The sequence below is a fragment of the Pyxicephalus adspersus genome, chromosome 9 (genome assembly GCF_032062135.1).
Source record: "Pyxicephalus adspersus chromosome 9, UCB_Pads_2.0, whole genome shotgun sequence".
NCBI lineage: Eukaryota > Metazoa > Chordata > Amphibia > Anura > Pyxicephalidae > Pyxicephalus > Pyxicephalus adspersus.
This window is the reverse complement of record NC_092866.1, coordinates 26775700-26802509: the sequence shown is the minus strand read 5'-3', so window position 1 is coordinate 26802509 and position 26810 is coordinate 26775700. Positions and strand designations below refer to the sequence as shown.

Below are 26810 nucleotides of genomic sequence, written 5' to 3'. Positions count from 1 at the left end.
AATTGGTCTGCTATTCTATGCTATTGAATGGGAAGCACCACTCAAATGATTATACAATGTTTGTACTTAGAGTTGTGACAATTTTTTTTTTTTCATTGTATTGTCTTTGTTATCTTTGCTTTTAACTACCAAAGAATTCTGGGGTGCAATGTAAGGCCCAGTGTCAAAAAGCTAAGTCTCAGTTGAAGGTCATGGGTCTTACAGAAGGAGAATGACCCAAAGCATACATCAAAAAGCACCCAGAAATAATTTAAGACAAAGAGCTGGAGAGTTCTAAAGTGGCCAGCCAGGAGTCTAGATCTAAATCCCATAGAACACCTGTAAAGAGATCTAAATCTGAGAGACCTGGAGCAAAGGCAAAGGAAGAGTGGTTCAAAATTCCAGTAAGGAGATGAAAAGGACTCATTTTAGAGAAAGTGGTTAACATCAGTTATTTCTTCCAAAGGGTATGCAACCAAGTATTAAGTTGAGAGTGCCAATAATTTTGGCCAGGCTATTTTTGAAAGAAGTAAACATGAAAAGACCAAATTATTTGTAATTGCAACAATTTTCTCACATAAATGCAGGGGTGCCTATATTTTGAGCCATGGTTCTATAACACAGCTCAACAATTTTTTTTCACTTGCTAGGGATTTTTCAATATATTTAGTGTATTTCAGGTCTGCTGAATCCAGAAATGACATCAGTTTCATTGAATTGGCTCTAGTTCTTGTGATACAGGAATCAGAATAGATTTTACCAACAAGAAATGTTACCACAGCATATTATTATCAATTTTTTTGTACATCTTGTGATACGGGAATCGGAATAGATTTTACTAACAAGAAATGCTACCACAGCATAATATTATAAATTTTTATGTACGTCAATGTTTTGCATTTAATATATTAAATGTAGCATTATTTTCATGAAACTTTAATTTGCCTTCTTTTTTCATACATTTTCATTTTTTCCAGAAATTTTTCTTCAAGAAGTTGTTTAAATGACCCTAATATATTTTGCTACATTTGTGGTGAATATTCCCATCAAAACAGAGAAGAAACATTACAGAATTTGTGAAACAAGCATATCTTGCATATTTTGGTATTAAACTGGGGGACCAAGATAAGTATTGGACTCCCCATATGGTATGCAAAACTTGTGTAGAGTGTCTACGTCAGTGGAAAAATGGAGAATTGAAAAGTTTGAAATTTGGTGTACCTATGGTATAGCGAGAGCCCAAAAATCATCATAATGATTGTTATTTTTGTGCTGTGAATGTAAAGGTTTCAACTGTTACAAGAAGAACAAGTGGGAGTGGAATCAGCAAAACGACCTGTGCCACATGGTGCTGATGTTCGCATACCAGTGTTCAGTATACTCCCTGATATTCCTGTATCCAACATGGAGGATATACAGGGTTTGGAGTGTGATCCAGGAGTAAGCAGTGGACGTGAATATGAAGGAAGTGTTTCATCAAACCAGCAGTTCTCCCAAGAAGAGCTCATTGATTTATTACGTGACCTATGTCTGTCAAAACAAGCATCTAAACTTTTAGCATCCAGGCTGAAAGAAAAGAACTGTCTAAGACTGGAAGATAAAAGAACGGTTTATAGGACAAGAGAGGTGACACTCCTACCATATTTCAGCGAAGATGGAGACTTTGTGTACTGTTGTACCATCACTGGATCCCCCGGCGTCCTGCTGAACCCTGCAGGTCCTGGGGACACTTCCTCTTCCTCTGATCTTCAGCCGCACTCGGGTTTCCCGGTGACATTGGTGCATGTGTTGATGCGGGCGGGAGGGCCGTTTATTATTAAATGTAATAAATTTATCGGTGAGTTTTGCCTAAGAATTATAGCCTACAATGTAAAATAAATTTCCATGCAAAAAAAGTAACGCTTTTTGCATGGAAACACAGACAGAATTAGAATGCTAGGGGGTTTAACGAGGACAAAGAAAAAATAATTCTCCCTCCACTACACATAAATTTAGGATTGATGAAGCAATTTGTTAGAGCTCTGAACAAGGATTGCTTCAAATACATTTGAAAATTCTTCCCTGGACTGAGTACTGAAAAATTAAAAGCAGTAATCTCTGATCGACCCCAGATTCGGAAACTGATAAATTATTCAAATTTCACAAGACTTATATATGACTGACACTGAAGCTTCTGCCTGGCACAGCTATGTCATGGTTGTCAAGAACTTCTTGGGTAACCATAAAGCACAAAATAATGAAGAACTGGTACAAAACTTGCTCCTAAACGTTAAAAATTTGGGTGCTACTATGAGCATAAAGGTAGACTATCTCCATAGCCATTTGCAAAAATTTCCAGAAAACCTTGGCAATTTCAGTGAGGAACAAGGGGAGAGGTTCCATCAAGATATAAAGGTGATGGAAAGGTATAAGGGCAGATGGGATAGACACATGGGCCCTGATTTATTAAAGCTCTCCAAGGCTGGAGAGAATACACTTTCATCAGTGAACTACTGCTGGAGCCTTCAACGTAATTGTCCTGATCATCAGCATAAAAGGAAAACATACAAATGGAATTTTTCAATTACTTTTTTGTGATTAGTTCTGTATTTTGTATAGGTAGGCATACCTAATTGATTTTTGCTTAATTTTCATGTTTCAATATTTTTCTATAAGGGTATTTATTGAGGACATTATTTCAAAAACTAGAGCCAATCTAGCAAAACCAATACCATATATGGAATATGTGCATCAAACGTAACCTAAAATGACTTAAATCTGTTTGGCAAAAAAATATTTGTTGACCAGTGTAATATATATATATATATATATATATATATATATATATATATAGTACACTGTACACACTACTGCAAGTTAAACATAAAAATCGATATTGACAACATATAGGTGGGTGATCCAGGTTTTCTGGATCATCCAGGATTACTGATGAAAGTGTATCTTCCCCAGCCTTGAAGAGACTTAATAAATCAAGTCCATAGATCCAAAGCATCTAATTAACTGTATACCTGTAAACCATTACAGGTAGTCCTCGAGTTAAGGATATCTGACATAGGGACAACTCCTTTATATGAACGGGGCTTCCTGCTTGTTCGTGTGCAAGACAGAGGCTTTATGGGGGGAGGGGCGGTTTGCATGACTTGCAGAAGTCCTTTGCTGTCCTGCAAGCTCTTGTAATTCTTTAATGACCAAGACAAAGTCTGTAGCTGTTTCTTTTTGCATATCAAAGCACAGTATGCTCCAGAAGTTCTTGAAGTCTAGGCTCCATAAAGTTGTTGGTTTTTTTTCTTTGTTTGTGATTAACTCACAGTGGGGATCTTATAAAATAACTGACATCAAGCTGCCTAATAATATGTTGAGACAAACATCTGGCCTAATTGAATTTATTAAAATATTGTGCCTGTTCCAACTTACATACAAATTCAACTTAAGAACAAACCTACCTATCTCATATGTAACCCGGGGACTACCTGTACTTATAATAAGGTGACACTGGTCATATTTTACCTGCTTTCAATTAGAGGAAGACAAATTATATAAACACCTAAAACAAAATAATGATATAGCAATAGGTGCCTTAAGTGGGTATATTTAATAGCAAAAGTAAGAGGTGGGAATCAACTTATCGATCAGGCAAAAGGGCAGAACTAAAGATTCTAGAGATAACTAAAATTACAATTTTAGATGCCAATCCTACAGTTTAAAAATTTTGCCAGATCTTGGCAAGTGATTCTATTATTCACAAATATTTCAATGGACATCCAGGTTCAATTTATAGACAAGAGCAGTCACTATTATACAAGCCTGTAAAAAGTCAATCTATCGGTATTTAATGACATGACCCTCCATAAACTTTTCTTAAGGGGATCTTTAAGTGTGGGTATTGCAAACAATGAAATTCCTAAACTCAGAACTCAATACAGTACAGGAACACCAAAGCAGTATGAGCACCACAGTAGTGCTGAGCTCACAGTAGTGTTGAGCTCTGCTCATCCGCAATAAAAACATGCCAAAAGGTCAAAAGGTCTAACGATTCTTTGCACTATAAAAGTATAAAAAAAAAGTTTTAACAAGAGATAAGTTTTAAGGGTATGGGTAGGCAAAAAATATCTTTTTAGGCGAGGAACCAAGCTCTGTTAGTGTGTGGTGTGAGTGCTTTAGCTATTTACTGCTTTTACCTTAGCTGGCATAAAAGTAGAGCAAAATAGCAAATGTTCTCCAGTTTTAGTCATTGGAATCTTACAAATGATAACAATATGATCCTAGGTAAACCATCTTACGTCTAAAAAAATTAAATTGCCATTTCAGTAGATCTTTTTTTTATAGATAAATAACTAACCTGCAGAGGTTATATTACTAAATATTGCATTTTCCATATCTGTGGTCAATGCCTTTAACATAATGTCCTACTGTACGCTGACAACACCAGGCCATGCTTTGTAATAAGCTGTAACATTGTCATTCATGTGCATGGTCATGTGACCATTTGACTTTTTATCAGAAATCTGATAGAGCACATCCACCACCATCAGCACATGTGGGGAGCCATCATTGATCATTGAATTTATACCTGTATTTTACTTGTCTCAGAGTCAGCTCTGTTTTCTCAGAGTCAGCTCTGTTGTATTGCATGCATTTTGAATACAGATACTCCTCGCTCAACGACCAGGTTCCCTTCCTGTGACCTGGAAGTCCCATGATGGTTACAGAGTGCCCTGAGTGGGATAGGGGGTAGGTGTGGGAGGGGTGAAACAAAAAGGAGGGGGGGAGGGGACAAATGCACATTTGAGGCATGTGTGAGAAAGTTGAAAAATAGTGGGTTCAAAGATAAATATCTCAGCATTATAACAAATAGTGTAGTGTGGTTAATACCAAAGGAATATTTGCAGATCATGTCAGCCATTTTACTTAGTAAGGGTGGCTCAAGTAGTTGGAGTGGGACTCCCACCACCCAGGCCAAGCAACTAATAATATTGGTAGACAATACAATAGATGATCTTAAAAATAATATATGTGTGGGGGAGGAGTGTAAAAATAAGCATGTATTACCACATAATATAGAACGTATTCTCCAGTAAACCATAGGAAATGACAACTAAGCTGAAGGCATTGCTACACAATACATTAATGTTACCTAAAGCAACTGAATCATAGGATTATCAAAACAACTACCAGTCCACAAGGGCTGGGATGAGATCATCTCCACTTCAGCACTTCAGGGTGGCGCTTGTGTGGTACGGTGGGGGGAGCTCCGAGTCGATTCTGGCCGGTTGCTATTCAGACGCTGCCGGGGGAGTCAGGAGCGTGGTATACTGTGGTCAATTGGGTAGCGCCACTTGTGAGAGCTCAAACAAGCCAAGGAAGGGTGCAAGGTCACACAGGTGTCAGAAAGTCACCAATTTATTTCCTCTGTGTGCCATCAGTTGGAAGGGGAAGCCCCAGCATATTTTGTTGTTTCGTTGAATGAAATTCTTCCTGGGATCTGGCCTCCGTCATGATGGACTCAGTTGGTAGAAGTGGATTCGGCAGGTAGCATGCAGGGTCCTGGCTTTTGGGGTCCAGAGTCCTATGGATACGTTCTATCTTGATGAATAGGAACCCAGGTCCCCTCCAAGGGCATGTAATTCAGAGCGAAAAAATTCTTGTATGTGTTGAAGGTAAGATTCAAAGCCGGTCTGGGTGGAATTCATCTCGGTCCCATTCGCCAGTTGAATCTGTGGAGGTCTGCAATGGGCAATGAGAGTAGTAGATTTTTTGCCTGATCCTGGACTGGGAGGTACCAACTAGTCCTCCTTGTAGAGACTGCAGGTCAACCTGGGATGCATTGGCAGAGGACTGTCTTGTGCTGGGTCTGTCCCCGTTCACCACTGACAGCTGAGAGCAAGCAAAAAAAAAGCCAATCTCACATCTTTGCTAGGATGGGTTTGTAGGTATCCCCTTGCATATGAGTAAACTTACTCTGGCCCAAAATAAGAGCATTGTCGCTTATGCCTCACTGCTTCCAGGTCTTCTGGGGGTACAGGGGCAGGTGATAAAGAGACCCAGTCAAGTCAGAATGTACTCACTAAGCCTGGGTGTCCAGGGATCTGCTGCTGTAGCAGGGTGGCCTCCTAGAGCCAGTTCAAGTGGTAGTGGGGAGTTAGTAGGCCAGGTCTCTCTGGCTCTGGCAAAGGCTGGAACCTGTTCCACGTGGGGGGTAGGTTGCAGCTCTGGCAGAACTGCCACATGGTGCTCAAGCAGGAGTGAACACAGCTATGATCATGTTTCTCCAAAGGCCGCTGTGGGTCTGTGCTGCCAGCAGGGGTGAGTGGCACCGAGGGCTGTCAAAAGGGCTCCCACAGTGTGAGATGCCTTAGTCTGTTCGCGTTCTGGAGTGCTGGAGCATGATGACTCAAATCCCTTGTTTGAGCCTTGCTGGGTCCGTGGAAGCTTCCAGAAGCAGATGGAGCTGTCAGATGCCCATGGATCACTGGTAAGTACCAGAAAATGCCTAGCAGAGCCTTGTGAAGAAGCACCTGCCAAGTACGGGTTCCCCCCCCGGAAGTCCCTCATTACCCTTTTTTTAATCCAATTCCAAGAAGTTTTGAGGAGGTTGCTAAGAAAGGTGTGACACTAGTCTGTAACATATCTCAATCGATCTCCTGAGGAAGCAGCTTTTATCTGTGAAATGACTTAAAAAAGAACCTGTTTGCCTTCTACCCTGACCTGTGCCTGGAATCTAACTCCACTGGTCTGCCACCTGTCTCCACACTGAAGCCGCTCCAACTTTCCTCCTTAGGTAGGGTAACATCAAGGGTCACGACCTGGTAGCCCCCAGCAGCAATGAGCCCAGCCTCATGGCTACAGGACCATCACCCCTTTGTGGGATTCCCTGGTGAAGACCTGGTGTCACTTAGACTCTGCGCCTTGGGTAATTCCATGCTACTTGCCTGTGGAGACCCTGAAACCTGCAAACAAGTAAGAACCAAGTGACACCACTCACGACCAATCTTTCAGGATTAGCATTCATTCCAGAGCAGTACATAGGCCTTCTTAATTCAAAGATTTTAGTAAGGTCTGATTACACGGCCAGCTGAATAGGCCTCCAAAAGCCTTGCATTATTATTATTATTTACATGAACTGACTTAAGCTAAGTACACATTCTAAATATTTGTTGCTCAGGACAACTGGTCATGAAAATCAGGTGCAAAAAACTAGTGCGTAAAGCAGTCTATTTTTTAGCATTCTACTGTAGTGATTTATTAAACCACTGGAATGGCCAGTGGTCCATTGGAATGGCCACTGGCTCCTATCATAACCACAGGAATGGCAATGGTCCCTACCATATCCTATAGAGGATGACAGGGTGGAGTGCCTCCCTCCCATCCTCCCCACTCCTACTCCTTAGAACTTTGTGTACAATGTTTATTCATAATTTATTTATAATCAAGAAAGATCATTTCCAGCAACACAAATTTAACTTCTGTATGCAGCTTTACTCACTTGGTTGTACAGTGATAAGACAGACCTCCTGTTCAAGTGGCTTGCAAAGTCTGTTTAGCATGCCAGATAAATCAGCATGATAAATATAAACTACCCAGGGATAAGCCTAAAGTGATCTGAGACAGACTTGATGAGTATTCTTGTTCAACCAAGTCAACAGAAAGTCCACTGTTCAAAATACTTAATACATTATACAAAATACCTAACAGAACTTATTAAAAACCCCAAGATCTAAGTGATGGGCTAATGTAGGGTAGATAAAACTAAAGGGGCCAAAAAGGATTTGCATGTCTTTCCACAGCTAGAGTTTGTAAACCCTATTGTACAAAAATTACCATTCACTGTAACTTGTATGAGCAGTGGTTTACACGTGACTCCAGATTTAAACAACAGTACAATGTTTGCTTTCCTTATCTGTGTTGGTGGAGTCTGTGGCCCAGCAAGCTAAGACCAGAAATAACGCTAGTTTTGATTTCACATTGTCATGTGCATTGTAACGTCAGTGTAAAATAATGGGTTGTGGCAGCCCAGATTACAGCCCATTCTTCAGCTACCTCCATGGACACAAGGACACAAAACATTCACAGTGCCAGTGTGCATAGCAGTAGGAAACGCTGGGCACACTGTTACCATTACACCAGAAATCCCTTCACAATGCATAGAGGTTGTAAATAAGTTATAGGCAGAAAGTCATGCACCAAAATTAGTTTTTTTTTAGAGTCTACCTGGCAGGCCAAAAGACAAACTCTTAACTCTTAACTTAAAAAACTTAACTCTTAACTTAAAAAAATTGCAGGTATTGTGGAGACAGCAGGGAACTGTTAAGTAAATCCATAGATGGATTAGCATGCCTGCCTTTACTATTGCTTAATGAGTGCAAACATATAGATAATCACAAATTTAAATTTTCTCACTACCTGCACTTGAAACACAATATACCAAGGTATTGAAGCACAAACTCTAGCATCTTACAACATTAGAGGGTGTCTCAAGAGATGCTATACTGTTAGCTGTTAAATCATTTGATATACTATGGTCCAATCTATGAGCAATATTGATGTTCAGATTGTGCTGTCTTGCATGTTAAGACAAATGGCATAACATCTCTTGGTGTTTTAATATTTTCTAATATAAAAATTTTTTTGTTATTTGATTTTATAAATGTGCCAATTAAGTCCCCTTTTTTCTGCATATTTTGAAGCACGTCTACATTGTATCGGAAGTTAGATTGTGTCTGTTAGGTCTTTAGATAATTAAAGTTTTTTAATGCCCCCCTCAAGACATTATGGGGTACTGTATAGAAGTACACATCTTTTGTTTACACAAAGTTTTTTGTTTTTTCATTTTTATATGTGCCAATTATTTCCCCTTTTTCTGCATATTTTGAATTGCTACAATACTGTGGGGATATGGCAGGCAATTATTGAAATATTGAACTAAGCAAGTGATCAACTCATCATATCAATTTCAATAACTTTCACAATGTAGACGTGGTCAGTGTTAAAATCTGATTCCTTTACTAGTAAACAGAGAGCGTAGAATGGTATGCATCCAGGATGATGCATACCACTCTACGCTCTCTCTCTGTTTAGCTCTTCAATCTGCAGTTACTTTCTACACACTACTGAACTGAAAATGCTTCTGGATGCTATACTATTCATAGAAGGGGACTATTCATAAAAGGTTTGCCCTAAATGAGGCAGCAACGTACTTAAAAGATCAAACAAAATGCCTGTTTGTTCCCATCTTGGACTTGACAAGATTGCTTCTATCTGTAGAGAAATATTGAGAGGTTTCCTTCCCAAGAACACTTTAAAATCTTAAGAAAGATTTATCAAGGAAATTTTAAATCCGGGTATACACTATTATATAGTCATGAGAGAAAAATACATCCTCTTGCATTACTAGTGTTTTATTTATTGGGATAAAACAAAAATCTTTGACAAAGTCCTAAAAGACAGGTGTATAACAACACACAACATTGTCATTTATTTAAAAACAATATGTCTCAATGGAGAGTATGTGTGTAAGAAACAAAATACACCCCCAATAACTTGAAGAACCACCGTTAGCATTAAAAGTGATTGCTTTCTGTATCAACTAAAAAATAACAAAAAAAACTAATAGAGAAGAAAACAGAGATGACAAGAAAGACAGAAGAAGGGAAGGTAAAAGGAGGAGAGGAAGGGAAGAGGAGGGAGTGAAAAAAAGACAGGCCAAAATTAAAACAAAGATCTAAACATTACATTTTAGAGCAGAATTATAATTTGCATAACAGGGATTAACCTAAAACAGGTTAACTTGCAACCACTTGTTTTTTTATTTACGTTTTTTTGAGAAAGAATAAAATATGAAAGAATATGAACAAAATTGGTATAGGGGGGAATATAGAGAGAGAAATAGGATTGGGGGAGAACAACAAAAGGGAAAATAAAAAAAGAGATAATAGATCATTGTGGTATATTACTGGGGGTTACTAATGATAACGGGATGCTTACAGGGCAGATTAGAGGCAGCAGCCTCCAAAAGTCCAAAAATAACAGCAGGTTTATTTGTTTAGGCAAGTGTTACAACACACTGTTTCACTCACAGTTACGAAGAAAGGTACCCGTCTCGCCACATTCTCTCCATCATTGTGATGAGTAGTTAGAGATAAATTTTGCCAATCTAAAAGGGTTTTATACCATCCTAATAGTATGTTACAAACCGCAAAGAATGTCTAAAACTGTACTATGTACCCAAAGAGATTAAGGGATTGGGCGTCCCTGACTTTGTCAAATATTAATACATGGTCAAATTGCGCCAAGTGGCCTCATGGGTCACATTGGCCCCATTCAACTGTTGAACAGAAATGGAACAATTGTGGCCCTCTCCCACCCATCTCAACTCTCTAATCTGGAGCTCCAAAATCTCCATTCCAGGTATCTTACTTTCACCCCCATTGCCATCGTTATGGCATTATGACAAAAATGCAAAACCAAATTTTCCCTTTCAAGCAACCAAATCCCCCTACCCTCTTTCCTATATACCCCTCAAATTCCCAATAGTCTCACTACTAGGATAGTCTCCCCTTGGTACATCAAAGGAGTCTTCTCCTTTATATCATACACCAGAGAACACGCAAATTACTACCTTTTGACGAACTATGAGAGACATTTGAATTACCTTTAAATTACCTGTATGTATTACATTTATATCTAAATCTGTCATTCTGCACAGTCAATTACTGCTTCGCCACTCTTATGCCTTTTGAGGGGGCATGTGTGGGGGGACTGACAAGGAGAGGCTTGAAAATATATCAGATTCTGGCAGGGGGTAATATGGATCTCATGACAGCCAACACATATATGCGTAAATGGGATGACATATTGGGAAGACTATTAACCTCAAAGCTATAACAAATAGTTTGGCTTTAGGCTCCTAAGTGCTCTTGGTGTACTATATATCATGAGAATATCTACAAAATCATGATGCATTGGTATTACACCCCTGAGATAATGCACTCCAATTATCCTGGGGTAGGCAACATTTGCTGGCAATGTGAAACAGCAGTGGGTACGTTGTTTCACATCCTTTGGGACTTCCCAATGATTGTGCCATTTTGAAGGATAGTAGATGACCTTTTGTCTTAGCTGCTATTTTACCCAATCTGAAGGGATCCACTAACACATTTCCTTGGTCTCCCTGTCAAAGGCCCTACTAAAATACAAACCAAATTAATAACCAATGTTCTAACCACAGCTAGGTGCTTGATAACATTGCGATGAAAGTCTTTCCCCCCTCCTACGGAAATAGATCTACACAAGAGAATTCAAGATATTAAACTGATAGAGTTGCTGATGGCCAGAATACAAGATCATTTAGGGAAGCATCAAGAGATCTGGGCAGCCTGGGACCAACTTCAATCTGTGCCCACCTAAACCCTAATTATTCATAAAGCAAATCTAGATGGACCTTAATGTATATGGGAACTTTATCCCCCTATTGTAGCTCTTTTCTTCTGTAGGTCTTTCTATGTTGGTCTTGTTCTGGTTCGGGTCATTATACTGATAACATTCTTACATCTGCACAAGAATGCTGTTGGTTTTTAAAAAGAAAACACAAAGACAATCCTAATAAAGCAGCTGTATACTTATACTTATATATATATATATAATATGTATATAATATGTATACTTATGTATACTTAGTAGTTTATTATCAGGATGTCTTTGTGCATAGCTGTATTATGCATATGTAATGCACCAAGCTATGTTTGTACATTCTTCTCTAATCTCTTTTATTTGTTGTTAAAAACTTTCAATAAAAAAATTATATTTATAAGAGGTTCTTTTTTCTAATTGTAACATATGGTTGTATTTTCCAAATAAAGGGATTGCTTAACATATTCTGGATGATTTAAAAAGTTTTTTTTTTAATTTCAACTATTATCAGCAAAATATTTAGATTGGAATTTAAGGCAGTTTTTGTCTTGTTTTAGGGAAATCACTTAAACCTCTTTCCAAAGGCTGTAGTTTGCCTATGTATATTTTTCAAGTCATTGTTAATAAAAATATTATCTTTACTAACTGCTTCAAAATGTGAATTTAAAGGTTTATTTGAGAACTCCATTGTTGTATAGTATTATACAACAATGGAATTAGGACATTAGGACATCTAAATGGGTACTCCAACACTGCTCAAAAACAGGTAAGGTTACTTACTGTACTATATATACAAGTTGCTTGGATTCCCAAGAGTCTTGGTATTTATAATATAGTATACATTGCCCATCTGTTTAAAGCAAAAACAGAAATGCCAGGAGGGTTGAAAATATGCCTGCTTTTCTTGAAGCCTTCTAATTACTAGCAAAATGCACAAGCTTCACGTAACTTTTTTTTTCTGTCATTCTGAGCTCTGTGGTCTAGCTGTCAAGTAGTGAGTCTTTAAATTCAGTCCTGTATTTTGGTAGGTATTAAGTAATTATTAAAAATAATTTGGAATTTCTACAAAAAATACAGAACAATGTCAGGATTACTATGGCAAAGTCTGTGGTATGTGTCTCCATATAAAAATTTTACTGTAAACTGTGGCAAATACAGCGAAATTCTGGAAAACTGTGTGAAAGGTAAAAAAACAAAACCTAAAATAAGTCTGTGCCGTGCACTAATATTGGTTTCTGCCATAGTTTGCTATGAGATACTAACAATAATAACAACAGCAGCAGTCATGCTTAGCAGGTAGGTAAACAGTCTTAAGTATCTCCCTCAATACAAAACTGATCCTGCCTCAAAGAGATTATAAATGCTCTAAAATGTTTCTTATAGTTGTATAGCTGTAAAGCTGTTTTACTTCTCTAACGCATTCTACCTCCCAACCCTCATCAAGAGCAAGAACCAAATTAATAAAGAAACTACCATACTGTGCTTTATAGGGAGAGGGGGTTTTAATAATTGGTTGCTGGCTGTACATGTTTAGTATGCTTTGCAGTGACACCTGGTAAAACTCTATTGGTTAAAATGAAAAATTTACCCACTCATTCCTATTCATGTGTACTAGGCCTTACATCTTTTTGAACCAATAGTCTGTTTTGGTTGTTAAAAATTTGCATTGCTGAAAGCAAACAATTTGGTTAAAAAATAAGAGTAATAATACCTTCCACTGTGACATTGTCCACACTGAGTTGCAGATATTTCCCTCTGCGTAGTACTTTAACTGTGTGCCATTCATTATCGTTTAGCTTTTGACCTGCATACAAAGTCTCTGGGCCCTTACCTACAAAGAATAAAGAAGACGTGAAGTCAAAAACTGCATCAACATGGAAAGATGTAATTCTACATACACATGTCAGTAGCTATACTATATAGTGATATTTAAAATCCAGGATTGGGGGGGGGCTCAATTGATTTCATGCCTTGCTATCACATATATACTATACTATATATCTATTTACCTACCTATCTGTCTATCCATCTTACTAGCCACAGATAGATAACTCTGTCAGAGTATTCTGGTATTTTTATTCTAACAAGCAATGGTAAAATTCTATTTTGCCATTCTTTCAATAAACTTTTTTGTTAAAATAAGGAATATTTTTTTTTTTTATCGTTTACTCAATCAAAGTTTTGGATACATTTTTTTTTTTTGCTCTATCGTTCTGATCCAATCCCAGCAGTCACTTTGTATAGAAATTGCATTATATATTTTTAATACAGGTTGGGGGAGCAAAAATTCTCAGAATATCATTTTGTATTTTGCAGTTTGTTTGTGCAATATTGGTTGCTATACAGCTTTAGTAAGTTTGCTTTTATATATAACACACAGCAAATAAAATCTAACGACTAGTGTTAATTAGTAAAGCATTATAGGGCCAAAATACGACTGAATAATTAGTAAGGCTTGGACCTATATGTTATAACAAAAGTATTTCACATATAGATAGACAGTTTAAGAGAAAAAAGGAGGTAAAAAAAAAAGCAAAACAGGCTGGCAACTTTTGAAGGGACATGATAAAATAACCATATGTAAGTTATAAAATCAAAGGTATCATTGAATAAAAACATTAATAACAAAAAAAAACAATATTACTAGAATTATTACTGAATGCAACCACATGGTATTTTGAATGCAACTCTAGTCAGACAGTTTTTCCAGAGAAAAACGACTGATAAGTTTTTTCAATGTTATCTACACTTGTAAAATATTATCACTAGAAAGATTTTAAATTTTCTGTGCCTGAAACACAAGATGTATTCCCACACTGGAAACATTTACCACACTGCAACAAACCACAGAGCTTTATCGGCTACTGCTTCTTGTGACAACTGCAAGGTTTTCAGTGCACCACAATGGAAAGTTATCATGCTTAATGGGACAGAGGTCTCAATAATGAAATGCAGTTTCTAGCCCTTTCTAAAGTGCCCAAAACTAAAATGTTTGGATTCCTAATTAAACAGTATCACTTTATTTAAAATTGAATCACTTTTTTAAACATTTTTCATCACACACAAAATTTCTATTAACATAAGCCATTTTAATCCTGAACTATAAACAGACTAATGTGTTTGAAGTGCAATGTTGTTGTTTTTTCTCCAGTTTACTTATGATAGCATTTTCACCATTTTTTTTCAGATGCTACATGCAGTGTCCAAGAGTGGTTAACAGTTGGTTTACAGTGGTCATATATAAATTAAAAAGAAAAAAAATTACACTGCTCTCAACCGTTATTTAACAGTTATTCAGTTAACCCATTTTACAGTTCATATATGTTTTGGATTAGGTACACTACAGGGAAAATGAAGGTAATAAAAGCTGACACATTATCATATCTGCCCCACAGTTGCCAGCCAATAAAGAGAGAGAAAAAATAAATGCCAGAAAACAACAAAAACACTGAATGCTAGGAAAAAAGACTACAAAATATTTTACTATTTTTTAAGATCTTTGCTTAGACATGTGATTAAATTATATCAGTCTAAAACAAAATTAGTAGAACAATATACTCTAAAAGACACACACAAAAAGTTAAGAGTTAGGGTGTGCAGGAAGAGAACCATAACAAGGACAGAGAGAGCACACTTTACAGAAAATACACAGAATTGAGAGAAAGATAGCAAAAAAAGTTGACAAGTAAATAGAAAAACAGTTTCAGTAAAAAGCGCAGTAATATCAAAGATACAGCTTGAGACTTACTGGGCCCGCACACTATCCGAATACAGTCTGAGGGAAGAGAAAGAGACAGCTTGGATTATCCTTCAGATGTTTCTGCAGACTGAACAATTCAGCACCCACATATTCCGGGGACGTACATGTGTCTCAGGGACCATTTCATAATATAGTTTAGCACATACTAATTTTTTTCCACTCTGCCAACTAACAATATAATAATATGTATGGTGAATTTAACTGGCTAAAACTAAAGCTAAACAAGGATAACATATTGTTACTAAATACAATTGGTAACATGCAAACTTCTTCAACAAAAAAAGTAAATTTATTTGTGAATATACATTTTATAATAAAAGGGTGATTTAGGATTTACCATAAACACCTTATATAATATTTATTCATTCATTACGTTTTGATGGTTTTTTTAACATAAATATTAGTGTAAATCAATAAATGCTAAAGCTTACTATGAACACTGTCATGAAATGGCCACCTTGCAAACTACAGCCATACAGCCAGACAAAGAAAGTGAGTGGTCCCAATTTTATCCTCTAAGCTTATTGCCTGGGTTGATAGGTCAGGTCATATGATGAACTGTTCCTGTTATGCACCAATCAACCAAAAGCTTAGAGGGGAACCTAATCTCCCCTTCTGTGGTATTCAAAAACAATCCTGCCCTCCTATTCATAGGAGTTACATGGTTTGCTCTTGGGCTGATAGCTGTTGTCCCCACATGTCGTCAACCGCTACGGAAAAGGGGATGTGGACAAAACAGAGGCAAAACCAGATCTCACACTCTTTCTTATAAAACAAGGAATAGCATGATGTGGTAAAAAAATGTAATTTGTATATGTATAAATGAAACATTTTGAAAATGAAACAAAGATTTTTCTGTTTTCCATATTGTCTGTGTCATATTGAAAAGCCTAAAAGGAATATCATGATTTAAAAAAGTTTATCAAACCAAAAATCACATTAAAATGTGATGTGTTTTTGTTAAAACGAGACATGACTATTGTAAAGTTTGAAAGAGTGAATTTCTGTGTGAGACAGAATGTTTGGTCTTACACTTTTTTTCATCCTCTGGAATTTAATATAGTTCTGTGTTAAAATGTTCATTATACAAAAGTTCATACTTTTAATTTGCTACCAGTACACAATTTCTAGCATGCTACAGTACTTGGCAGGCATCATAAAGTGCTCACTCCTACCTAAACTTTAGTTTCAATTGCTAGAGCACCAAAAAATATCTGAGTAAGGGGCTTACTTGAGCAGCCCCGGAATATCCAGTAGGATATCTAGCTTATGAATAATATATTTAAAATGCTTATGAGAAATTATTAAAATTTTAGATGAATATGAATATTAGAAATCTGATGTATTTATGTATGATAAATTATAAAGAGAACAGTGAATCTGGATTTTGTCACTCTGAAATGTCGACTCCATGCCTGACAGACCATATTTGTCTGAAGGTTTTTACAAATGCAAATATTTGAAAACATTATAATTTTATTTACCGTTAATCATTTTATTTAACCATTATACATCTATACTACTAGTTTAAACTTTCACAGGTAATGCAGCAGCAGCCAGAGAGACAAATATATATGGAAAATTGCAGTATTAACCATACCAGTAAAAAAATGTGCAACAAAGATTTTTAAAAAATCAGTTCAGTTTTCATACAATTTGGAATCTTCAAATAGGATAGGATTGAAACATGCACCTGATGTAAATGTGTAAAATATGTAATTGTTCATTTCATTTAAGCACAAAAAAAAACATGTTTTTTTACTTTATTAAAACAAATGGTATGTGATGAAGAGGCAAGATAAGACAAGACAAACTTATTGATAGCCTTAAAAAAAAATTAAACCTTTCTTGAATTTGCTTGCTTCTCATATCTCAAACGCATAGAGCTTAAAGTAGGCAAAAACCCATTACTTCTTTAGAAGCCCTGATTATGTTCCCCCACTAAGTAAAAAAATCAATGTTTTTTATGTATTGGGAGGCACTAACCGGTAAGTTGTAGATTGTGACAATTGTCACATATGTCACCTATTTTTATCACCAACAAATGGTGATGTTTTTTTGTTTGTTATTACTAAAACAAGTGTTTTGTTATCACAGACCTAAAGTTCTGGTTTCAGTCCTGGCACCCAAAGGTTTTTGTTGGGTGTTGGGTGGGATAATAAACTTTTTTGTTTCCCACTGTAATTATGTGTGATTCATCAAAGTAGGAGCATGCTTCTAAAATGGAGAATAGAAGCAAAATCTTTAAAGTTGTGAAACTTTATTTACTTTTCAAAAAGCCGTTTGTAAAAAAAACTCAGCAGTTTTTCATAGAATCCCATTCTACATTTTCAAAGTAGAGCATAAAAGGGATGAACTTATTTTTTGGTGAAAGGGGATGTTAAATGTGGCAATATGTTCAAGATGGTGATTAAATTGATGTTTTTCAAAACTTGCAAAACCTATAAAAATATAAGTTAATAAATGTGTGGATTAAATAAGAAAAGACAATCATTATCACCAAAATTGATTTTGTTCCCATTTATATACCTAGGTCTACAACTAAACAGAACACCTTAATTAGCCTCAGTTGTGGACATGCGAGTTGAATAGGGCTTCAAATGGGAATCAAAATGGGATCAAATTTAAGAATCACATACTCTCGTACTCATGCATTTGGAGTACAAATCTTTAGTTATATACAGCTTATATGGACATATGTTTAAGACTATTGCTGTGAATAATTTAAATATCCTGTTGTGAAAAGACCCAACTAGTAAGAATTCAAGTTAAACGCACAAGTAAATTAAAAGAGTGTATTTACTCTTCCCTCATTACTGTCAGAAAGTGAAAAGGTTGTGGTTGTTTCTAATTTCTTGAACCTAATCTTCATTTTCAGGCTAAGCACATACCTTTTCTCCTCTAAGCTGATTCAATTTAGTCAGTAACAAAAAAGTTATGGGTAAAATCACCTGTCATTATGAGAAATGTTATATGCTCTTCAATTAAGGAAATACAACATCCGAACATAATATGAACAAAGTTTTTATTAAATAGTATTTCCTTTTCTATAGAGATGGCAAAGGCATAGTGGGATAACGAATATCAATTCGGGGCTACAGCAATTATGGCTTTTGACATCAGCAGAAATCCATACACAATGGGTCGGCTTTATTAAAGCTCTGCTAGAGTGGAGAAGAGACTATTATGGAAGAATCTAGAATGGATCTGCTCCAAAACTGAAAACATTTGCAACTAATATAGCACATGATTTTTAAAAAATCAATTCCATGTTTGCTGGATCACCCAGGTTTTCTTATGATAGTCTATTTTATTTATACTTGGAGAGCTTTAAAAACTTGGTGCAATGTTTCTCAGAGTTAAATTCCTTTTTCATAATACTGGTGGTAATATTTCTGCACTTTTCTTTTTAATTTCAGAACAACACAGATTTAGATTTTTGTGCTAGCTTACAGCACCTATTTTAAAAAGGTGTACGAATAGAATTATTATTAAATAGGTGTAAACTGTATTATTATGTCTCTGTGATTGCTGCCATTAGTTTAGTCATTGTTTTCTTAGGAATGGTATCATTCTTTTGTTACCTAGGTTCACTGTCAGTTTCACTTTTCCTCCATCCAATTCTAGTCTCAGAGTGTCTGCAGACTCTTTAGAAGTGGTGGCCAGAAGAAGCCCATATGCTCGTTGAGACATGAAACGTAAGGAAACATCTTCTGCTTCTGTGTGGGTGACTCCAGGAAGCAAGACTTTGAGGTACATACTGCCATCGTAACTCAAGACTGCAGCTTCTAATAAGGAAAACATAAATGGAACAGAAAGGCACAAGTGGTAGCCATAATAAGGTATTTTTGAATTTACTAATATTTTATTGTTCCAGTTTTTTCAATTGTAGACATTTTACTATTATGTAAGAGATTAACATTATTTGATGATACTGTGCTATAACATTGGTGTTTTTCTTTTAATGAACCTATCCAGGGATGTTCTTTTATTTATTTTTACCTAAAATACATTTTTAATGTGACTTTCACAACTAAATGTTCCTAATTTTTTGTATTTTGACTATTTTATTTCACATTCAGTGTTTTTAGTGGGCACAATTGGTCATTTGTGTTTCAAGGAATGATTTCCCCGTTTTAGGTTCATGAACATTACCAATTGTTTGGCTACTTTAGCCAAACAAAAAAAGAAAACATTTCAAAAAAATTTGATATTTCAGCTATAGACCTATTGATGTGCCAACAACTGTTATTACTTATGATACTGAAACCAAAAAGATAAAAATATTTGTTTTATCAGTGATGTAGTGGGGGAAATAAGTATTAAACACGTCAACCTTTTTCTCCGTATAATTCTAAGGGGGCTATTGACAAAAAAATGTATGAAATGTATTAAATCAAACCACTACACAAAGAAAAGGTGCAGACCTTTAAATCAATACATTTTAAATTTAAAAAAAATCTGCCTTCTGTAGTTAGTCAATATTAAATCAGAGTTAAGTTCATATTATTTAATTTACTTAACCAAATGGAACATTTTAGAAGTGGCATTGCCTAAACTCTTTTCATTTTATAGCTAGTAAGAGAAAGTTGTATGTGACTGGGCCATAAATGTAACAAAACACACATTTAATTAGCAAATAATCTTGCTAGCCAGAAAGTAGAACTATTTAAAAAAAATATTTTAATTTACCATTAACATTTTTGAACCATTTATAAATATATCAAATTTGTCAAATTCAGTTTATTTACAATTTTGTTTTGATGTTTAGAAAATAATCTCACCTCTCTCACATGTATCCCCTAGGTAGCCTGTCCCCACACAGTCACAAATGAAACGGTTCCAGCCTTCTCTGCATTGTCCTCCATTTCTGCATGGAGAATTAGTACAGTGCCGTTGAGTATCTCGAGTACAGAAAGGGGCAACACCTGCAGGTCCAGATAACTCAGCCAGCTGTCGAATGTCTCTGCTTTTTCCATCCACAAAAAGGTCCCTTATGCAACCTACAAATCCTAATCCAAGGGAGGCTGTCCATACTTCAGGGGGTAATTGAAGATCTTCTCTGGGTTCTGGAAGACCACCTAGGTACATATCCCCTTCAAGGTCAAGAATTTCACTATCTCCCCCAACTTGGAAGGGTGTATTTCGACTGTTAACTGAAATGGAACCTGAGAACAAATAAACATTACTTAAATGAGTAGAAATTAAAAACAAAGAAAAGTTGGCTTTATTGTTGACAAACAAACTTGTATTAGAAATCAATAACACAATATACATTCAAAAAATGAGTGCATATAATATAGATACATTTATTTACAACATGTAATAGGTCAGTCTCTATTTCAGATTCATTGAGTGCCAGACCATGTAATGACTTGTAATGATTTGGGGTCGGCATCATTAAAATTATGAAAGGAGGGAGTAGATAATTTAATTGTTCCTGGTTCATTATTCAAATGAGGTACAAAAAAAATACAATTTTTTTGTCTGGTTATAAAGAAAGTATAGAGAAGAGAGTAGGCTTTTTAGGGCAAATAAAAATACAAACATTTATTGGTCAATGATGTGAAAAGTGTGTGAAAAGTGATCTAAATTCTAAGCTTGTCTCAGGCATCTGACGCGTTTCACCAGTGAGGCTTCTTCAGGGGATTGTTGAGATCACAGAAATAGAGAAATTATAACAATAGCTGACAAATACAAATAAACACAATAAAATAAGTAAATAAAATAGTGTAAATATATATAGGGTGTGATTTATCCAGCCATTCCAGGCTAACACTAGGTATATCCAATTAACCCATTAATTGCTGCATTTCAACTCGAAGAATTAAATCCATCTCTTTCCTTCATACCTTTTAGTATCATCCTATCAAGTGATATCAACATTATTTTGAGCTGTTTCTTAATTGAGAAAGTAAGTACACCCTTTTGGTAATTAGAACAATAACGTATTAACATTTGGGACCCCACCTTACCCTATATTAGTTATTCATTATCCATTTTATACATTCCCAGCTATCATCTACCCACACCATCATACCAATCAATACTCAGATTTATTCAAAGTAACCAATACTGCTGAAAACTATCATTCGCCCACAGTCTCTTAAGTAAGTACATTATCATATATTACATAAATCTTCTTTCAAATCCTCTTGATTTCTCATCTATACATGTATTTGATCTTCCTTATTATCCGCTCACCTTTAGTATGATCCTTGAGGGTACTTTGGCGTGGATATTTCTCTGGTACCCCTTTCTTTGGTTTTAAAGCACAGTGATTACATTTAAGTAGTTATGTATCCTTGTTGTATATATTACCTATCTCTATTAAACTGATACTTTTTTCGATAGTGTATGGAATGTTTTAATGATTTTTCACACCCTATATATATTTATACTATTTTCTTTTATTTGTCAGCTATTGTTATTATTTCTACATTTCTGTGATCTCAACAATCCTGAAGAAGCCACACTGGCAAAATGCGTTGGGTGCTTGAGACAAGCCTAGAATTTAGATCACCTTTCACAGAGTATAAACACTGCTATTTGTTTCAATTTTGGTTTATGATTTGCTCACCTCTTAGAATAGTAGTTCTATGTTAGCAATAAGACCACTATAATCATTGACCAATAAATATTTGTGTTTTTATTTGCCGTAAATAGTCTATTCACTTCTCTATCTTTTCTTTATAATCATACATAACAAGGCTTGGCAATAATCAGAATTAAATTGTAATAATATTCAGAATACCTGAAAAAAACCCTCCTGACATTTCTGCTATTGATACAATTTTTTGATGATGCTCTTGTTTCTTAAAGAGGACGTGATCTAGAAAGCCAACTAATGTTGCTCCAGCATGTTCGGCTGGATGTATAAATAAGAGGGCACCAAGGGTTCTGCATAAACTATGAGTTAGGTCTCATAACAGAGGCAGAAGGCCCTTTCTAAATCATGAATTAGATGTCACAGCAGAGGCAGAAAACCTCTTCCTGAAAGGGTTCCACTTTATTAGGTCTAATAGCAAAGGCAGAAGAGCTTTGAGGGTTAAAAAATCATGTCAAAGAAAGTGACTTTGTACCACCCAATTGACCCTAAATTCCTAATTTATGAAGGTACACCATTATATGAACAGCAACAACACAAATGTCCTTAAATGAAGTCCACTCAGGAGGCGTGGCTAGGGGCATGCCTAGCAAAATTGCAGCATATTTGGAAGGCTCTGATTCTGCTAAATAGAAAAAAAAGACTGGCAAGCTGATTCCACACAAAATGGGCAAAAATTTGAAGGGGACTCTTTCTGCAAAACAGCAGCGATTGATTTCAGGATCACAATCCCAAAATCTGCTTGAATATTTTCCTGCTAGGAACCTGAACTGCAGGAGGAAGCCAGATCCAATATGGCACCCGAGTTGCTGGCTGAAGACTCGATTAGACTTGTTCTTGCCATCAAGGGGAACCTGATCACTCCGACAGTGAGACACAGGCACCGGTATTACTGGCAGATCTAACCACCACTAAAAGCCACGCTACACACGGCAATTACAGATCTCAAAAGCAACTTCTCCGCTCTCACTGCAAAATTGGAAGGAGTTGCTTAGACAGGGAAAAGTCATGGATATGCAATAACCTGCCTGGAGAAGACGGTCACCTCACATCAGGACCATCTATTGGAAATGAACAGAAAAGTATCATAACCGAAGCAGGAGATAATTTGAGAATTAAGGGACTGCCTAAAACGGTTTTACCAGAACAGCAGTGAGATCTTTATTTAATAATTTACATGAAAGATCCACAGAGACTGCCATTGAAATTATTAGGATACACAGACCTAGAGGCCCAGATTATCTCCCGCCGAGAGATGTTGTAGGCTGTTTACAAAGTCTTTCTCTGAAAGAAGATATATAGGCAGCAGCTAGGCAAAGCCAACAACTGACTTTTAATGAAGCTGAAATATCACTGTATCAAGATCTATCCCCTATGACTCTCATGAATAGGAGGGCCCTGAAACCCATATTGCATGTGTTAAGTACAGGTGAAGATTCCCATTTTGTCTACAGGCTACTTGGAATGAAAAGCCAGTTTTTTTATGCTCACCTTGGATCTACCTGCGTTTTGCCTTTCACTTCAAATTCCTGAGGTAGAAGTACCTGAATGGTACCAAGACTTTTATACAGCGCTGAATGCACTACCAGGAAAAGTTTCTTCAATTTCTCCTGCGGGAAGTCCGTGAGAATCCTACCCATATGTATACCATTTAAGACTCACTCGAAAATCCTTTTACACAATTATTTGGAATAATAATTCAGACTAACTGATGATTGACATGATGAAGGTTTCTAGTAGCAATTAATTTATTTTGTTTTTTTTCCTGAGTTTCTAATCATAGTATCTATACTGTTAATACGTGATTTTGAGAGTCTAAAGCCTATTATATAATTTACTATATATGGTTAAGCTTGTCCACTATATTTGCTTTAAAGTCTGAAGTGATGATATCCTATTTAGCAGAGAGTAGATTGTCAATATTTTCTTTGTTAGTACTAACTTCTTGAAAGGTAAACAATTTTTGATTTTTATACTAGTTTGACCGAGTGCTGGCCTCCTCCTCCTCCCATCACTGGAGGATAACGTGTTGCACCCTAAAACCTTTGTAAAGGACTGGCCTCGTAAGTATATACATTTAGCATTGTTCAGTTCTTTGGTTCTTATGAACTTTAACTATTTTTGTGGTATACCAGCACATTAGTCTTATCCCTTTTTTTATGGTTAGTGATAATCCAAGAATTACCATGGCATACCAGAATTTAGTAGGTTTGGAAGCACTTACGTCGGTATTTTTTTTTTGAAATGTTAAAAGGCTTCCTAGCCCAGAAAAAATGTCCATGATCTTAAAGGTTCTTTAGCTTCTACAAGCTAGAGCTTCTATTGCCTTCCTCCAGGAGCTACATTTTAAAACACGTAAGAAACCCAAGATGACTAATCCATATTTCTAACAGGCATATCATGCCACTAATCCAATTTCCAAGACTAAAGGAGTATCAATTTTACTGATTGGTTTTACATGACAGGTTCATATGCACATTGACCCAGAGGGTAGATACATATTCCTATTAGGACATATAGAAGGTAAAGAAGTTACATTAGTGAATGTGTACTTTCCAAATTGTGGTTAATTGGCCTTTCTTCAAATAGTTGTAATGGCTCTTCAAGAGTTTGTGGTTATGGGATGTGATTTTAACATTCCTTTCAATACACTTTAAATACCTCCAATAGGAAATCTTCAGTTCCCTATAAGGTGCTTAAAAATGAAAAGAATGCTACCTACAATCATTACAACTGTTGGATGGAGAGTGTTATGTCCATCCGAAAGAGATTATACCTTCCGCAGTATATAAGAAATATTCAGGGATTGATTATTTTTTCCTTACACAGTCAGATCTATTTAGAGTAGATTCTGCGGATATTGGCACAATATACTCTGATCATGCACCAAATACCTTTATTATGTCATGGTTTCAGAATAGACACCAAAACTGGAGCTGGAGATTAACCCCAACTTTATTAACTGACCCAATCTTGTAAAAAACAATTGACAACAACTTATCCGCATATTTAAATGAGATACTTTGCACCCTATGACCATATGGGAAGCGCATAAATGTGCTATCAGAGGGGAACTTATCAGAATAGGCTTTCAAAAGAAAAAATAGGAGAGTAAAAAGTTAAATATTTTATTAAGGAAAATATTTGAACTGGAAAGTGCACATAACAAATCCATAACACAGCAGTCTGAACGGGACTTACATCAGGCAAGAATAAAACTAAAGGTATTCATTAAGAAGAATGCTAAAAGAATTACCTTTTTTTTCTGAACAAAGCTATATTATGTGGAAAGTAATAGAACTGGCAAATTCTTGGCTAAAGCCCAATGGGAATTCAAGCTTCCTCCCATATGCCACGCTTGCGGAGACAGGGTCACAAGGGGGCACTAAGGATTGCAGAAAAGTGGTGTGAGCCCTGAGAAGGGCCAAGGTCCAGAGTCTAAGGCCCTGATTTATGAAAGCTCTCCAAGGCTGGAGAGAATACACTTTCAGAAGTGAAGGTGGGTGATCCAGCAAACCTGAAATGGATCTGGTCCAGGATTCAAAACATTTGCTAGCAAATAGCAAAGGATTTCAAAAATCCATTTCATGTTTTATGGAACACCCAGCTTCACTTCTGAAAGTGTATTCTCCCCAGCCTAAGAGAGCTTTAATAAATCAGGGTCAAAGCGTCAACCAGGTCTTCTCCAGAGCCTCTAGTGGTGAGGATGTTGAGCTGCTGGTTACCGCCCGGTTGCGGTCCTTGGGCACACCAGGGTGGGCAGAGGATACACGCTACCAAATTACAAGGCAGAAGAATGTCAAGAAAGGCCGGGGTCAAGCAAGCCAGAATTGCCCGCATGCGCAGGAGAGAGACACCTGCGATTTAGTTAGGAAGAGGTAAGTGTGAAACCACAGATTTGAGCTTTTGATGCCCAATGGAAGGACTACCCACAGTCAAAAATATGGCATGTTTTTATAATTATTATACAGATCTTTAGGATCTTTTCCTTAAAAATAAAAGCAATACCCAAAATACAACAAGTCAAAAATTGCTGCGGCAATATTTAATATACAGTCAATTTTGTACTCTTTCGGAGGAGGAAGTGGAAGGATTTGAACAACCATATACAGCTGAGGAATTACAATTGGCTGTAGCCCAAATAAAAACACAGAAAAAGGCCAGAACCAGATGGTTTTACAAACCTTTATTATAAAACAATTACCTCTATTTTGACCCCACATCTCTTGAAAGCAATAAATAGTTTATTGGAGGCCCATATCACTGCGCTGCCAAAACCAGGGAAAGACACACGTTACTGTACAAATTATAGGCTGATCTAGATATTAAATTATTAGCTAAAATGCTTAGTAACCAAATATTGGCCTCTATATCTAAAATAGTAGGATTGGACCAGGGGGGCTTTATGCCAGGTCACCAAGCACGAGATAATACTATCAAGGCCATTAACATAATTCATTGGGTACAATCCAGAAACATAAAGGGAATGATCCTATCTACTGACACCAAAGGGCTTTTGATAGTGTTGCCTGGGACTACATGTTAGAAACCCTCCAATATGTAGAATTTCCTGAGCACATGATGTGTTGGTTAAAAACCCTGTAGTATCTGCCAACATTGAAAGTTAAAATGAATGGGATATTTTCAGATAAGAAAATGATCAAGAACGGTAAAGGCAAGGGTGTCCCCTTGTCCCCATTGTTTTTTATCTTGACTTTGGAATCTGTTATCAGGATGGTAAAATTTGAACCGGGACATCAGAGGTTTTACAATTGGAAATAAGGAATTTAAAACAGCAGCTTATGCAGATGGCCTGCTATTTTTCTGTACACAACCTCAAAGTTCTATTTCGATCCTACTCAAGGAACTGAATAAATTCCACAAAAACTTCCAATTTTTAGGTAAATTATAATAAATCTGCTGCCCTAAATGTATCTCTACCACAGCAGGTGGTTCATTCTCTACAACAAACATTCTCTTTTTCTTGGGAATCCCACAGTTTTAAGTATTTAGGTATCCAAATTCCTAAACGGGTGACTGACCTTTATGACAAGAATT

The 26810-nt window shown here is 36.3% G+C and overlaps 1 protein-coding gene across 1 annotated transcript in view; it reads right to left on the bottom strand.

Moving 5' to 3' along the window:
• The window catches only part of LOC140338515 (neurexin-2-like), a 346284-nt gene that overhangs the window by 70140 nt on the left and 249334 nt on the right, over positions 1 to 26810 (bottom strand). Inside the window, exons 10-13 of the mRNA XM_072422758.1 lie at positions 19930 to 20313; positions 18730 to 18933; positions 15134 to 15160; positions 13097 to 13216 (exon numbers count right to left, since the gene is read on the bottom strand). Coding sequence (XP_072278859.1) covers positions 13097 to 13216; positions 15134 to 15160; positions 18730 to 18933; positions 19930 to 20313 — 735 coding nt within the window. The remainder of the gene's footprint in view (positions 1 to 13096; positions 13217 to 15133; positions 15161 to 18729; positions 18934 to 19929; positions 20314 to 26810) is intronic.